The 15,646-nt window shown below is 36.0% G+C and overlaps 1 protein-coding gene across 2 annotated transcripts in view; it reads right to left on the reverse strand.

The window, feature by feature from the left end:
- Positions 1–15,646, reverse strand: part of RNLS (renalase, FAD dependent amine oxidase) — a 289,771-nt gene that overhangs the window by 15,623 nt on the left and 258,502 nt on the right. For both annotated transcript variants that reach the window (XM_037496516.2, XM_037496518.2), the window contains exon 6: positions 10,702–10,877. In XM_037496516.2, the coding sequence (XP_037352413.2) occupies positions 10,702–10,877 (176 nt within the window). The remainder of the gene's footprint in view (positions 1–10,701; positions 10,878–15,646) is intronic.

Genomic DNA, 15,646 nt, shown 5'->3' on the forward strand with positions numbered 1-15,646 from the left:
CTCTCCAACTCTACCTTGGATGATTTCGCTCAAGTGACATCTCCTTTTCGGAAACTGATTCTTAGTATTTCCTCCTCAAATTTCCTCTGTGATCCTATAGTATATTATGCATACCTTTCTTTCAGCAATATGTGCAATATCATGATTATATGCTTTTTATTATCATGATTATCTTGCTGATTATAGGGGAAACTTCTTGAAGAAGGGAGCAGTCTTTGGGTCTTCAGAACACTGTATGATGTCTGGCATATAGCACAGGCTCAATAAATGTGTGTTAATTAAAAAAAGGAATGCATGTTATTAATATGTACTATTATTATTAGAAATTAATACATTAAATTTTAATGGTGGTATAAATAGCTTTTGATAACCAAGTCTTGGGGGTTAGTTTTATAGTATAATACTTATGTCTGTTCTAAATAGGACAAATGTACTTACCCTTTATGGAATCGGGCCTTTTTTTTCTTAGCATGTCCACAGCCATATAAAAACATTCATCATCCAGTTTTAGGTAGTAATACTGGATGCAGATGAATGTATGAAGCATTTGCCCAGGTGACATAACAGATTCCTTAATAAAGTTTTCGCTAATGGAATGGTGTTTAAAATAATTAGTTCTATTGGAAAAGTGTGATGCTGCCTGCATGGCAGGATAAGTCCCATGATACTTGAGAAAAATGATTTTAATTAAACTCAAGTGTTGAAACATTTCATAGTTTACATAACATGGAATTTTATGAAAAGGGGAAATATGTACCCATAGAAAAATTTGATTACATTGTGACCATACATCCCTAATTCAATGATGAATATTGCTCAGCTGATGATATCACACATATGTGGCTAACTCATACTAAGTTGAAACAACTAGTTAGTTATGTGCCAGTGATAGAGAGGTGGGAGATGATACTATGGAGTGCTTAAGGTTGACACCTGCTGTTGATAAACTAGGTTATGACGTAGTCTGCCAATTCCAAAAAGTCTGTTTAGGCTCTCCAAAGTACAAAGGCTAGAGTGTGCTTGTGGTCACAGTTTCAAGACAGGAAATATTGACTCATGGCATAAATGTCTTAAATGACCAAATTCTGGAAAATGTGCGAGTTAGTTTGGAATGAATAACAATTTGCTGGAAAAACTGTAAGTTGAAAAGAAAACCAAACTGATTAGAGTTCCTTGTGTCTGTGGGCATCCACCACCTCTATCTCACTTTGTTCTGATGTGATTCAACCATCAGAATGACAGTGTCATAGCCCCTGGCATTGGATCAGTCCTCCTGAGTCTTCCCTATCTAGAGCTCTTTGCATATGTGAAACAGAGAGAGAAGAGAAGAGAGCGTATAAGAAAAAAAGAAAAAGTGGGGAAATATGTAGATATGAAGAGATATAATCATTGAAAGAAATGGAACACAGAGTTAAGCTATTAAGAAATAGCTATCAAGATGATGAGACTCAACAACAACAAAGAAAATAATCCTGTCAAAAAATGGGCAGAAGAGCTAAAAAGAAACTTCCCTGAAGAGGAAATGCAAATGGCCAACAGGCATATGAAAAATGTTCAACATCACTTGTAATCAGGGAAATGAAAGTCAAAACTACCATCAGATACCATCTTACACCAGTGAGAATGGCACATATTAAAAAAACTAGCAACAACAAATGTTGGTGAGGTTGTGGAGAAAAAGGAACTCTCCTGCACTGTTGGTGGGAGTGCAAACTGGTCCAACCACTATGGAGAGCTGTGTGGAGATTTCTGGACCTACTAAACATAGAACTTCCATATGATCCAGCAATTCCACTCCTAGGTATTTACCCAAAGGACACAGAAACATCAATTCCAAAGAGCACTTGCACCCCTATGTTTATAGCAGCACTATTTACAATAGCTAAGCTTTGGAAACAACCCAAATGCCCAAAAATAGATGACTGGATCAAGAAGATGTGGTACATATACACCATGAAATATTACTCAGCATTCAAAAAAGATAAACACATGCAATTTGCAGCAATATGGATGGCGCTGGAAAGGATCATGCTCAGCGAAATAAGCCAGAAAGAAAAAGAAAAATACTGGATGGTCTCACTCATAGCAGGAATCTAGAAAACTTAAATAAGGGACCAGGAAAATGAATAACTATAAGAAAGTGAAAATCAAAATCAACAAACAACTATGAACCAGAGACATTCTATGGGATGTGGGCTCCGGGGAGGGGAGGGGTTGTGGTCAAAATAAGGGGGTTGCAATTGTATAGGGAATATAAAAATAAAATTTATTAAAAAAAAAAGAAATAGCTATCAGAGGACCTTTACCCCAACATCTTCCTTTCTCCTCTTGCTACTACTGTTTAGTAATATTAATTAAGAACTTGCTTTGTATTAGTGTCTGTAGTAAATGTTTTCTACTGTGTTCTTTCATTTCATGCTTACCATAGGCCTATGAGGTAGGCCCAATTGTTACCATTTAAAGATAGGGGCCTGGAGCTGTAGAGTTGTTGTCTAACTTGCTCAGAGGCACACAGGGAACCAAGTTTGAACCAAGTTTCTGACTCCAAAGTTACAGGTCATAATCATACCACATTATTAAAAATCAGGAATTATAAAGCACAAATATGGGAGAAAAGTCATTGTACCAGTGGCTGGATAGCCAAGATAGAGTGATTATGTTGAGGAAATAAACTACAAAATAACACGCCAAATGTATTTCACTGATAAGCACAATTAATTTTTGCTTTTGTAAGAATTTATCCTAGTAGACAATATGTTTACATGATGTGCTAGTCAATGTCTTTAGGGGTATCAGCTTTAAAACTGGTTTGAGAATCAATTTACCAGTTTCATTAAAAAAGATAAATACAAACAGCTATGTTTCTTTAGTTATGTCTATTCGAACATTTAACAAAATTGTAAAGATTGAGTATTCATTTTATTTAAAAGGTTTAAGTCCAAATGACTTTAGCTGTTTCTAAAACATGAAATTCAAGCTCAAAACTCAAAGGGCTGCTCCAACTAATGTTATGCTGGAGAACACATTGAGCTCTGAAAGAGGCGTTCTACTTGTTGAAATAGGGTGTAGCTTATCAAGTAACTACTCTGAAGGGAGCAATATTTCAGATTTATAACAATTCAGAAGAACTATTGGTATATTCATACAATCAGTGATAATTTCCAGTTGCAACCTACCTAAAAGAAGAAAATGAGAAATAAACAAATGGGATTACATCAAATTAAAGAACCTCTGTACATCAAAGAAAACCATCCATAAGATGAAAGGCCACCTACTGTGTGGGAGAACATGTCATCAAGTCATGTACCCAAGAAAAGGTTAATATCCAACATAATAATGAACTCATATAACTTAAGAGCAAAAAAGAAACTAGAAAAACTAACCTTATAAAAAATGATAAAGGATCTCCATTTTTTTCTCCAGGGAAAACATATATGGCCAACAGGCACATGAAAAGATACTCAACATTACTAGTAATCAGAGAAAAACAAAATCAATATTACAATGGTATATAACCTCAAACCTGTTAGAATGGTTATTATGAGAAAGAGAAAAATAATTGTTGGCGAGGATGTGGAGAAAAGGAAACCCTTGTACACTGTTGGTGGAAATGTAAATCCATGCATTTATTCTGGTTTTTTTGGATAACAGTATGGAGATTTCTCAAAAAATTAACAATAGAACTACCATATATTACAGTAATTCCAGTTTTGGAATTTATCCAAAGAAAAGGAAAACACTGGGACCGCCCGCTGGTGGCTCAGAGGTTAGGCTCAAGTGCTATCACTGCCATGGCCTGACCTTGATCCCCAGCCACGGAGGTGACCCACATAGTGCAGGAGACCTCTCCTGTCTCACCCACTGCTCCCCTGAGCAGTGTATTTCAGTCAATCTGTCTGTTCTGCTCCCCACTCTGTCTTTGGTGAGTCCTCTCATACCTCCACACCTCTGGCCTACACCCTAGTTTTTGTATGCATAGATAAATTTTTCTTAGGAAAAAAGTAAGAAAATGAAAACACTAATTCAAATAGATATGCACCCCCATGTTCAATGAAACATTACTTATAATAGTCAAGATATAAAAACAGCATAAGTGTCCATTAAGAGATGAATGGATAAAGTATTTCTGGTAAATATATGCATAATGGAATACTATTTAGTCATAAACAAAAAGAAAATCTTGCCATTTGTGACAACATGGATTGATCTTGAGGGCATTATGGTAAGTGAAATAGGTTAGACAGAGGATGACAAATACTATATATTCTCACTTATATGTGGAATCTAAACAACAAAATGAGACATACCAAACTCATAGATGCAGAGAACAGATTGCCGGTTGCTGGAGGTAGAAATGGGGAGTGGTGAGTACAAACTTTCAATTATAAATCAAAAAAATCCTGGGGATGTAATGTACAACATGGTGGCTATAGCTAATAATACAGTATTGCTAAAAAAGCAGATTGTAAAATTCTCATTATAAGAAAAAACTTTTTTAAACTGTATATTAGAATTGATGTTAACAAGACTTATTGTGTTAATCATTTGCAATATAAACAAATATCGAGGGGCCTCCCTGGTGGTGCAAGGGTTAAGACAGCACTATGAAGCTATCTGCAGCCACTGCAGCATGAGTTCAATCCCCAGCCAGGAAGGTGACCCACATGATGCAGCAGACCTCTCCTGACTCTCCTGCTTCTCCCCTCAGCAGTGTATTTCAGTCAATCTGCCTGTTCTGTTCCCTATTCTGTCTCTGGAGAATCCTCTCACCCCCCACACCTCTGTCCTGTACCCCAGCCTTCTTGTATGCATAAATAAATAAATCTTTAAAAAATAAAATAATATAAACAAATATCAAATCATCATGCGGCATAGTTGAAACCAATATTGCAATTATATCCCCATAAGAAAGAATAAAATGACACTGATACAATAGAAAATGCATATGAAAGAGAAAGAAAAAAATGAAGATACTAATCACCACATTATACCCAATGCTGAAATTAGACAGCTACCCACTGTTAATCAACCTCATGAGCAATAATGTAAGTACACAGGTGGTTTTAGGCTTTTCTGTGTGCGTACTTCCTACCCTCAATAGAACACAAATTTCTCAGGAAAACTCTGCTTTTAAACTGTTGAAAATTTGTTCTTTGCTCTTTTATTACTTCTTTAACTCCTGGGCAATATACCTATATAACTGAAGCAATCAATTTGGAAAAAAGGAGGAAAACAAATGGAGAATTTGCATTGAAATTGGCAAGGATTTACTTATCTAAGAAGGGGTGGGGAAGTATTGAATCAGAAGAGAAGAACTTGTATGGGAGGCTGAAAACAGGGAAAAAAATATAAGGCCATGCAGTTTATTGTCAGGAAAAACTTTGTGGGAAATTAAGAGTTAAGGGTGCAAAAAAGAAGATCTGAGGGACCTTCCAGAAGTGGGATATATAGGGAATGAGGAGATGTGAAAGGTACCAGTGAAGATAATGAATTTTGGATAGCCTTTAAAGTTCTATATGAAGTAAAGAAGAGATTCAAGTTCATTTTGGTTGCTGTATTGTGTTTCTATGATTTCTGCATAAGCCTGGGCCATGAGGGGTTCTTGGGGTATTAGTTATAAGTGGTATAACAGTTACAGCAGGTGTTTTTAACACTGGATCCATAGACGACTGTAGGTTGCTTACAAATCCTCATAACTGTATACAGTTTTTGTGTTTATATGTACATGTATATTTTGAAATAATGAGACTGCTCATATTCATAGCTTTTATCAAATTAGAGAGTTCATGATACTTTTCTTTAAGAAATATGAAAGGACTGCCACTGGGGAGGGAGCAGGCACAGTCTCAGGGCAAAAGGCCAGAAGTATAACATAAAAGATAACTGATATCTCATTCTACTGCATGGGCTTAATAGGTTAGCCCAAAATCATTTATTTTGGCAAAGATGCCAGTGTATTCATTCATCACCTTCCTTTCCTTTTTCTTTTGTCCCTAAATTCCCCTCCTGATGGTGATATTTGAAAATATGTGTTGTGATTTTTAAAAAATAACCCATGATTATGCTAAATAAAGTGGTAGACAGGGCCACTGACATTTTCAAGAACGATAGAAAGATGGGGAAAATCAGAGTCACACTTCCAAATAAATCAAGTTTACAAGTTTGAGAGAGGCATCGTGATAGACCCTGAAACAAAGGAAAGTACAATAAATAGTAGTGGGGAGAGGTTCAGGGTTAGCAAGATGATTAAATGTCAACTGTCAAGGAACATGTAAAGGCAATTCCAATTATTGCTCTTCTGATGAAAGAATAAATATATCATACTTTCCACAGAATCTTTCATTCAATGCATCACATCCTAGGCATCAAGTTATATTAACTGAATAAACATTTAAATTATGGAGGGTGAAGAGCTGCAAAAGGGAGGAACTGAGAACCACAACAAATCTGTCATTGCTTTGTTAAGTTTGTTTGAACCACCTACTCAAGTGTTTTATTCAAACCCAAAATGAGAGGCACAGAAGCAACTCCTAAGTCTGTCAAACACGCCTTCTTTCTTCATCTCTCTCTCCTTCTTTAAGAGGAGCACTCACAAGCATGCATGATTAACTTTCCTTTTTTTTAAAGATTTATTTATTTATGCATATAAAAGCCGGGGTGCCGGCCAGAGGTGCAGGGAGTGAGAGGATTCACCAGAGAGAGTAGGGAGCAGAACAGGCAGATTGACTGTAATACACTGATGAGGGGAGCAGCAGGGGAGACAGGAGAGGTCTGCTGCGCTATGTGGGTCACCTCCCTGGCCGGGGATTGAACTCATGCTTCAGTGGCTGCAGATAGCTTCATAGTGCTGTGTCTTAACCCGTTGAGCTACCAGGGAGGCCCACCATTATCTTTCTCAAGAAAAAAATTCATTCCTAGTTTATTAGGAGAAGGTCTTCAGCAAGTATTAGTCTTCAGGGTTCCATGAGCCGAGTCCTAGGTATGTCTTAGGCAACTGTTGAATGCTTATCAAATAAATCAATAATGAAAAGAATAAATGGGCAAACATCTCTCACCCTCTTCTGCTATTGTGGATATATGAATTAGAGACTGCACTGGACAAGGCAGAGCAACATCAGGAAAACAAGAAACTATCCCCATGCAAATTACTCCCAGCTTTTCCCAGACAGTGTCACTTCCTTCAAGTGGCTTGAGCCTTAAAGGGTGATGTTCTTCTCAGAGGCGTTATGGGGGGACTGGGAGATAATGTCTCATAAAGGAATCTACCAAGGAATTCCGGGGGAAAGAAGGGTTTGGTAGGCAGAAAAGATAGTCACATCTTAATCCCCAGAACCTGTAAATGCTAAATTAGACACATCAAGGGAAAATTAAAGCTGCAAATAGAATTACTATTGCTCATAAGTTGTGTCTGAGATGGGAAGATAATGTTGGATTATCCAAGTGGGCCCTTTAAATCACAAGAATCCTTACGGTGAGGCAAGAGAAAAGTTCAAAGCCAGATATGAGAAGGACTTCACCATCGTTGCTGATATTGAACATGGAAAATGGGGTGTCAAGTCAAGGAATGTGGACAGCTTCTGGATGCATTAAGGAAGAAAATGGATTTTCCTCCAACAGTTTGATTTTAGCCCAGTGAGACCCATATTGAACATGTGGCCTCTGGAACTGTAAGATAATCAATTTGTGCTGTGTTGAGCTACCAAACATGTGGTGATTTGTTTCAGTTGCCATAGGAAACAGAAGGTGAGTGAAAAAAGGAAAGGACTTGAGAAGCAGGTTGAGTGGTTTTGTCATTTCCAGCCATGGGACCTTAGGAACTTCATTTCGGGTCTTTGAGTCTTCATAGTCCTCATTACTATAGTGGGTTAAAACTAGCAACCCCCAAAGGCTGCTTTTGATAGTGCTTATCATTGCTGTCTTCCTTCCTTTTTTTCCTTCTTCCTACCTTTTAGGGTCATTGGGTGCCAGCATGCCATGTAAGAGAAATAAAATGAATGATAATGAAGAGTCAAGTCTGAGGGATCTATGATGGGGAACACCAGTTCTGTGGCCTGTCAAGGATTTTATGAAATAAGGATGTAGGGTTTTATTAGTTGTTTGCCAGAGAAAGAAAGAAGGGAAAAAAGGGGGAAGAGTGAGAAAAATAGGAGAAATTTGAGTGAAGGATGAAAAAAAAAAAAAAAGGAAACAGACTGTGGGAACCAGACTAGAAGCAAATACAGGTGGGATTTGCCCTGCAAGGAGACTGTATCTCTATTCAAATGAGGGAAATTTCAAAATTGGTTGGTTGCAAAGGTTAAGGTGGATCTTTTAAGAGCACTGGAGATAGGAATCTACCCAAAGGACACACCACAGCACTATTTACAATAGCTAAGGTGTGAAAATACCACCTAAATGTCCAAAAATGGATGAGTGTATCAAGAAGATGTGGTATATATACACAATGGGATACTACTCAACAATCAAAAAAGATGAACTCATGCTATTTGCAGCAACATGGAGAGAGCTGGAAGGGATTATGGTCAGTGAAATAAGTCAGAAGGAAAAAGAAAAATATCAGATGATTTCACTTATAGGAGGTATTTAGGGAGACCAAACAAGGGGTAGAGAAAGGAAAAAAAAACAGAGAGAGACAAAACTAGCAGGCAAACTATAAATTGGAGACATACAGCAGGGGAGAGATCAAAACAAGGAGGGAAAAGCACAAGAGTCTATGGTGGCAGTTCATGGGTGACTTGGTGGTGGGAATTTTATAGGGATTAATACCTGTGAGAAAAAATCAAATATTATACAAAAATGAACAATGATGCAAAATATATATATTTCAATAAATATATATTTTAATTAAAAATAATTAAAAGCACTGGAGAAATGTTCTTTTAGGAATAATAACTGAAAACTAACTATTACAGTTAATCCTACTGAATTTCTGGACCTGTGATTAACTATTTCTTTCTCTAAAGCGATGTGAGAGGTTATCTGTCTGTCTATAGATCTATCTATTTATCTATCTATCTATCTGTCTATCTATCCCATCCATCCAGCTATCTAGCTATCTAATCTATCTGTCTCACAATGTAAGAAAGATTTCTGCCATAAATGACAATGTTATGTTAATGTAGAAGGATACTAAAGGAACTTTGGAGAATGCAAACTTCTAAGTTTGCATGACAACTTATTCCCTTTCAGACTTTGCAGTTAATGTAGATTTCAGGAGTATAGAACTATAAATGTAATGAGAAAATTTCAAGGAAGAACATTTAAATTGTAACAAAAAATCAACACAGGGCTTTGGATGTACTTTGTGTTCAATGATTTTTTTTATTAAATTTTTGTGCTATTGCACAACTTTGAAGAGACCATTTTGTGGTTAGGTCAAATCAATTTTTATCAACACATTAAATTTTTAAAAACAACTAGATTTTAATCCATCTTTTCAGTTTATTAATGGGTTATTTTGAGTTTATAAGTTTCCTTGCAAGAGAAAACTCAACTATTGTTTACTTTAAAGGAATATTTATAAATTGCAAATGACTTGCTGTGTAATAGACCTAGCTTCAAGTTATATCAACAAGATTATTTCCCAGTCCTCTTTTTCAAGCCAACCTAAAATTGAGTTAAATATTATTTAAAAACATTTGCTATTGAGATTTTTCAATGCTTTTAAAAGGAAAAACTAAAGTGTTCTAAGTGACCATGACGTGTTTAAGTAAATATTTTCCCCAAAGGTTCAATGTATAATTTAACTTGAGAAGATATGGGGTAAACACAGAGACCTGCTGCAATGTTTCAGGAAGTAAATTTACCATTTCCTCTGATTTTGGAAAGCCCTTTAAAACATACAAAACTGCAGTGAGTTCTCACAGCATCACTTTTCCTAAAGACATAACAGCTTGGATAACCAATAGTGCCGATCAATCAGTTAATCAATGTGCTAGGAAATCTTTGGGGAAAATGCCATAAAAATGGTCACTGTTTCTTTCTCCTATCCTTTGCTTCATTGTCCCTGAATGACTTCACAACTGAGTTTATAGATCAAAGGACTTCTATGATGACTCACAAATTTCTGTTGGAATATGGAGAGATTTCCAGAAAAGTCAACATTTACTTCATGTAGAGAGCTTTCAGTTTGAATGAGTAGAGTGATCTAACCCTGAAAAATAGTTGATCTAACCCTGAAAAACAGCTCAACTAGCTGACCTGTGCAGGTATTCATCTTTCATGCCCAAAGACCTCTGCTGGCAGCAGTGAAAACCCAAGTGGGAACTTAATAAAAATGAAAATTGTGGTAGCAAAATACACTTACAAGGTTAATGTGACATATTGCAAAATTTGGGGAGGTTATAATGGTTTCTATATAACCACAGTACTGATTTTGAAAACCCTAGAGAAACAGCTGCATTTTGAAATATAAGCTGTCTTGCCAGCATAGGAAAGCCTAGATAGTCAGGGTGTGTAAGTCTTGAGATGCTAGGATGTTGGGAAAACCTGCAAGCATCTCTTAGTGAGGAATAACAGGATAATACAAAACCTGCAGAATTTTACACTTACAGATATCTGCAGACACATATCTGCTCCAAAGGTCGCATTGTTAATTTCTTTACTACAGAGTGGTAAAGAATGAGAAAAACTGTTGATAAAATCAGTTCTGATGACGTATTAGGAAAATTATTGTGCTCTTACCATGTGGTTTCTGATTACCTGTGAATATCTCCATTTCTGGCATTTGGTAGCAACTGGTTGAGGCAAACCTGGCAAAATCACTTCCAGCTGCTGGAAGATTAACTTCTGCACATCCTCAATGCTGTGTTCCAAGTGTGCAACTCCAAATGGGACAGACGTGTGAACGGCAAGGGAAGGTCCGATTTCTGATGACTCTGGTGTGGGAGGAACAAAAAGATATATCTTACAGTGGGAAACATGGAGGTGTGTCTGCATTTCAATCCAGAGTTGAGATTTGATCACAATAAACAGACACAAGTGGAAAGAAAGGACATTCTAATATCAAGGCATACAATTAGGCTATTTCTGGATTTCAAACTTAAGCTTCTCTGAAGAGGAGGACAGATTCATTTTTGGAAACTAAATTTCAGGTCTTGCTATAGAACTGGAAGGAAAGCTATAAAAACACCTACATATACTGGTATAATTAAATTTATTGATATGTTCATCTTCCCTCATTTTTTATACACAAACCTATAATCTCCTTAAATTGTGAATGCAAAGTAGATTTCAATAAATGTATCTTATTAATATTATGTTAATGGATAACAAGTTATTCATTTTACCTTTAATTTTGCAAAATATTGTGTTGAAATTATATAAATGCCAGAATAAAACAGCCTTAACACTTAAAAAAATCAGGCTTCTTTCTAGAAACAGGCATGACATCATGATATTCTTCATATTTTAAGCAGTATTAAAAATAAAAGTCTGCCTGATTCATTATATGGAATTATATTTACTTTTGTTTGCCATTAAATTTATTTTTTGCTGTATTTTCACAATTATAAATAATGATTGACTGCTGCATATCTTTCACCCTTTAATAGAAAATAGGAAAATTGAGTAAAGCTTGAAGTTGAAAGTAAAATGACTGAGGCATTAGAAAATACATTCTTGGCTAGGATGTTAACAAGAGTTTGCTGATTATTAATATTTGTTTAAAACCTACAGATGAGATAAATTTGAAGGGAAATAATAATGGATCAGAAAGGCATGAAAAAAGAAAGTTGGTGCTCACCACTGCTGAAAGAAGAGAATAATCAAGTATGAGAGGCACTGTCAGGTGCTGGAAAGCCTGATTCTGAAAATTCCTTAATTTAGAATTGTAAAGAGTAAAACGACAATTTCTTTGAGATAGGTTTGTACAATTCTACTCCGGGAGAAGAAAGGATTGAACAACATAAGCCACTTACTAGCTAGATGGCCACTTACCCTCTTTACATCTCAGGTTTCTATTTTTGGTAAAATGAACATGTTGATACCTATCACATAGGTTTGTTGTGTAGATAAAATAACAGTGCACAGGAAGTGCTCAGCATAGTTTCTGGCACATCAAGGTAAACTATGGGAATAGGAGAAATAAACCTGACAGGTACAAAAAAAAATCACCCAAATTATAACTTTATTTTTGTAAAAGTACTTTATTTTTCCACTGTGCACTACTCAGAGAATCGTGGATGGTGAACTTTTCAGCCAAACTCCAGGGACAGAGTCCCATGATGTTATAAGCATTTTTTAAAATCTTTGTTTTTAAAGGTTTATTTATTTATACAAGAACTGGGGTACAGGCCAGAGGCGCAGGAGGGTGAGAGAATTCACCAGAGACAGAGCGGGGAGCAGAACAGGCAGACAACTGAAAACACTGCTGAGGGAGCAGCAGGCGAGCCAGGAGAGGTCTGCCACACCATATGGGTATCTCCCTGGTTGGCTGGGAATTGAATCCACACTGCAGAGGCTGTGGACAGTTTCACAGCACTGTGCTCAACCCGCTGCGCCACCGGGGAGGCCGGATGCTATAAGCCTTAAAGTGGGGTGCTTCCGAACATTTTCCAATGTGTTAGGTGGGAGACTGGACTTCAGTATCTGTGCAGTAAATGCAATGGTAACAGATTGTCCATTGTTTTCATCTTATAGCAGCTGGAACAAAGGGAAAGAGGAAAGAGAAAGGCCATCTCTTTGAATATTCAATGTTTAAATTGTCAGTACAGATTTTCCAGCCACCACACAGAGGGAAGGACCAAGGAAAGCAAAATATCAAGTACTTTCACCCAAAAGACCATGCTGAGAAATCTACCATATATGGCCTCAAGAAGAGCTATATATGTTGCCAGTCAATATATTGAGGGAGGCTTGTCACAGTACGAGGGTGCTAATACCACACATCTTTCCATGAGATATCAAATCTGCCCAGAGAAGGAAACCTACTGGGTCAGCATTCTGAAGCAGGAGAGTAGAGTTTCTGAGTTGGTTTATCTATGGCAGGCTTCAAAGGAAAATGAACATTAGCTGCATGCTGACAATTGAGAGGTTGCCCTGACCCAGCCATTTGTTCTAAAGAGAACTCATAAAATTGCGAAGGTCAATGATGGCGCATTGCCAGGTTTCTCCCATCTACATTAGCCGTCCACTCCAAGGAGAGCAATAAAAAAGGAAATTTAAGACCCAAAGTGAAACAGTACTTGCATAACAATGAGAGAATAATCTGGCTACTTTTTAATTTGGAATTAGACAAAAATTTTGCAAATTTAGATAAAAAGTTGAAGAGTTGCAACTTAAAACAATGAATTTTAAGGAAAGCTTACCTAGCCCCTCAAAACAAAATCCAAAAATAAAAACAGCCAGGTATTTAAACGTGACCATGGTTTGAAAATGGAATGTTATAAAAAGTTACAAATAAGTTAATAGGATTCAGAGAATAAATTCAGTATCATTATTCTTTGATTGCTGAGACGGTAATAATGTTATCTTTTTTCCCCTTTTCTTTATTTTTTTATTTTTTAGTTTTATTTTTTTTAAAGATTATTTATGCATACAAGAACTGAAGCACTTACTTTTGGCATCTTAAATGCAAAGTTCATAGTAAGTCGACAACTGTTTCTGTTCACTGGAAATCAATGGCTTTAGCTGGAAGATAAGTATTTCAACCCTCACATACTTAATATACCCATGATCTTGGGTTACTTAATCTCTGAGGCTGCACTTCATTCCACGGCTAAAAGGGAGTAATAGTACTTACCTTATAAGGACATCACGAGGATTAAATGGTTTAGGACACATAAAAGTTTTTCTTCAAATATAAAGTGCTACACAAACATATGGTATGCCTAGAAAACATTCTTGCTTTACCTGTGTGCTATAGTAAGAGCAACTTTAGAAAAGGATAACATAGTTGATTTCTCTTGAAGTACTAATGTTGATTATTATATCAACACTTCAGGGATAGTGGCAAGTATTGCAGGGCATAAGCATTCTTGTGCATAAGCACAGGATTTAGTTTTTGTTTGTGGTAAAATATACATAATTTAAAAATGACCATTTAACCTATTTTAAGTATATAGTTCTCTGGCATTAAATAGATTTTCATTGTTCTGTAACCATCACTAATATCCATCTCCAGAACTTTATAATCTTCCCAAACTGAAACGCAATCATCATTTTATTTTCTGTCTCATGAATTAGACTACTCTAGGTACACCACATAAGTGGGATCATACAGTGTTTGTCCTTTTGTGACTGGCTTATTTCAGTTAGCATGATGTCTTCAAGGTTCATCCACATTGTAGTATATGTCAGAATTTCCTGCTCTTTAAGACTGTATCATATTACATTACGTGTATATAGTCATGTGTCACTTTTAATGAAAGTGATGAATTCTCAGAAACACATCACTAAGTGATTTCTTGGCTGGGTGAACATCATAGAGTATAATTGCACAAACTTAGACATGGTACAGCCCACTTACACATATAGATAGGCTACAGGGTATAGTTCATTGAGACCACTGTTGTTGATGTCCTTCAGTCCCTCATTGACCGAAATGTGGCAAAGTGACACAAGACTGTATATACCACATTTTGTTTCTGCATTCATTTGTTGATGGAAGCACCTTAAGTTGCTTCTACCTATTGGCTATGGTGAATAATGTCGCTATGAACATGAGTGTACAAATTCCTATTCATTTCTTGTGGGTGTGTATGTGTGATGTGGAATTACTGGATCATACAGTAATTCCATGTTTACATTTTTGAAGAATTACCATATTATTTGCTACTGTGGCTACATCATTTTTATTCCAGTAGTTCAAAAAGATTCCAATTTCATCATATCCTCACCAACACTCTTTATATTTTATAATAACCATCCTAATGGGTGTGAAGTGGGCAAGACAGTTTTTAGTTTGCAATTTCTCTTTTTAGTTCTAACAATTTTTACTTTATATTGAAGATTTTTTTAGTGTTCTGTTTCTCACAACACTATGTTGTGAACCTCTATATCTAGACAGGTCTTTTATAGAAAAATATAGTTTTTACTTGCCTCACTTTTTCAGCATTTCTTTCTGTTTAAAATTTCTGCTTTCTTTTTGATTGAACCAGTTTTACCTCATTACATTCTTTCCCTTTCGTAGTTTATTTTAATTAAACATGTACTAATTTTACAACAAAGATACAGCTTATTTCTATTTGTAGGGGTGATCCATTCATTTAAGCATCCATATTAAGTCAAAAGTTAGTATCTATACCCTTCTTCGGAAAAATATAAGAACTTCAGAATATTTTAACTTTGGTTTTTATGTTTTTGTTATCCAAGACTTACTTCTCCAGCTTTGTTTAATATAGACACTGCTTACTTATATTTATTTACAGCTCCCTTCTTGGATCTCACATTTTTTCTCGAATCATTTTCATTTCCTAAAGTATGTTTTTTCCAAGTTTCTTAATGAGGTTCTGTTAAAGGTAAACACCCTTCAGTTTTAATTTTTCTAAAAATGTCTTCATTTCACCTTCATTTGTGAAAGATAGTTTTCTTTGGTATGTAATAATAGACTGAAAATACTTTTCTTAGCACTTAAAAGATATTATTTCTAAGTTTTCAGTGATGCTGTTAGGAAGTCACCTCTTAGTTTGGTTGTAGGTCCTTCCAG

Source organism: Talpa occidentalis, unplaced genomic scaffold (genome assembly GCF_014898055.3).
Source record: "Talpa occidentalis isolate TD23 unplaced genomic scaffold, MPIMG_talOcc4v2.1 talOcc4.8, whole genome shotgun sequence".
Classification (NCBI taxonomy): Eukaryota; Metazoa; Chordata; class Mammalia; order Eulipotyphla; family Talpidae; genus Talpa; species Talpa occidentalis.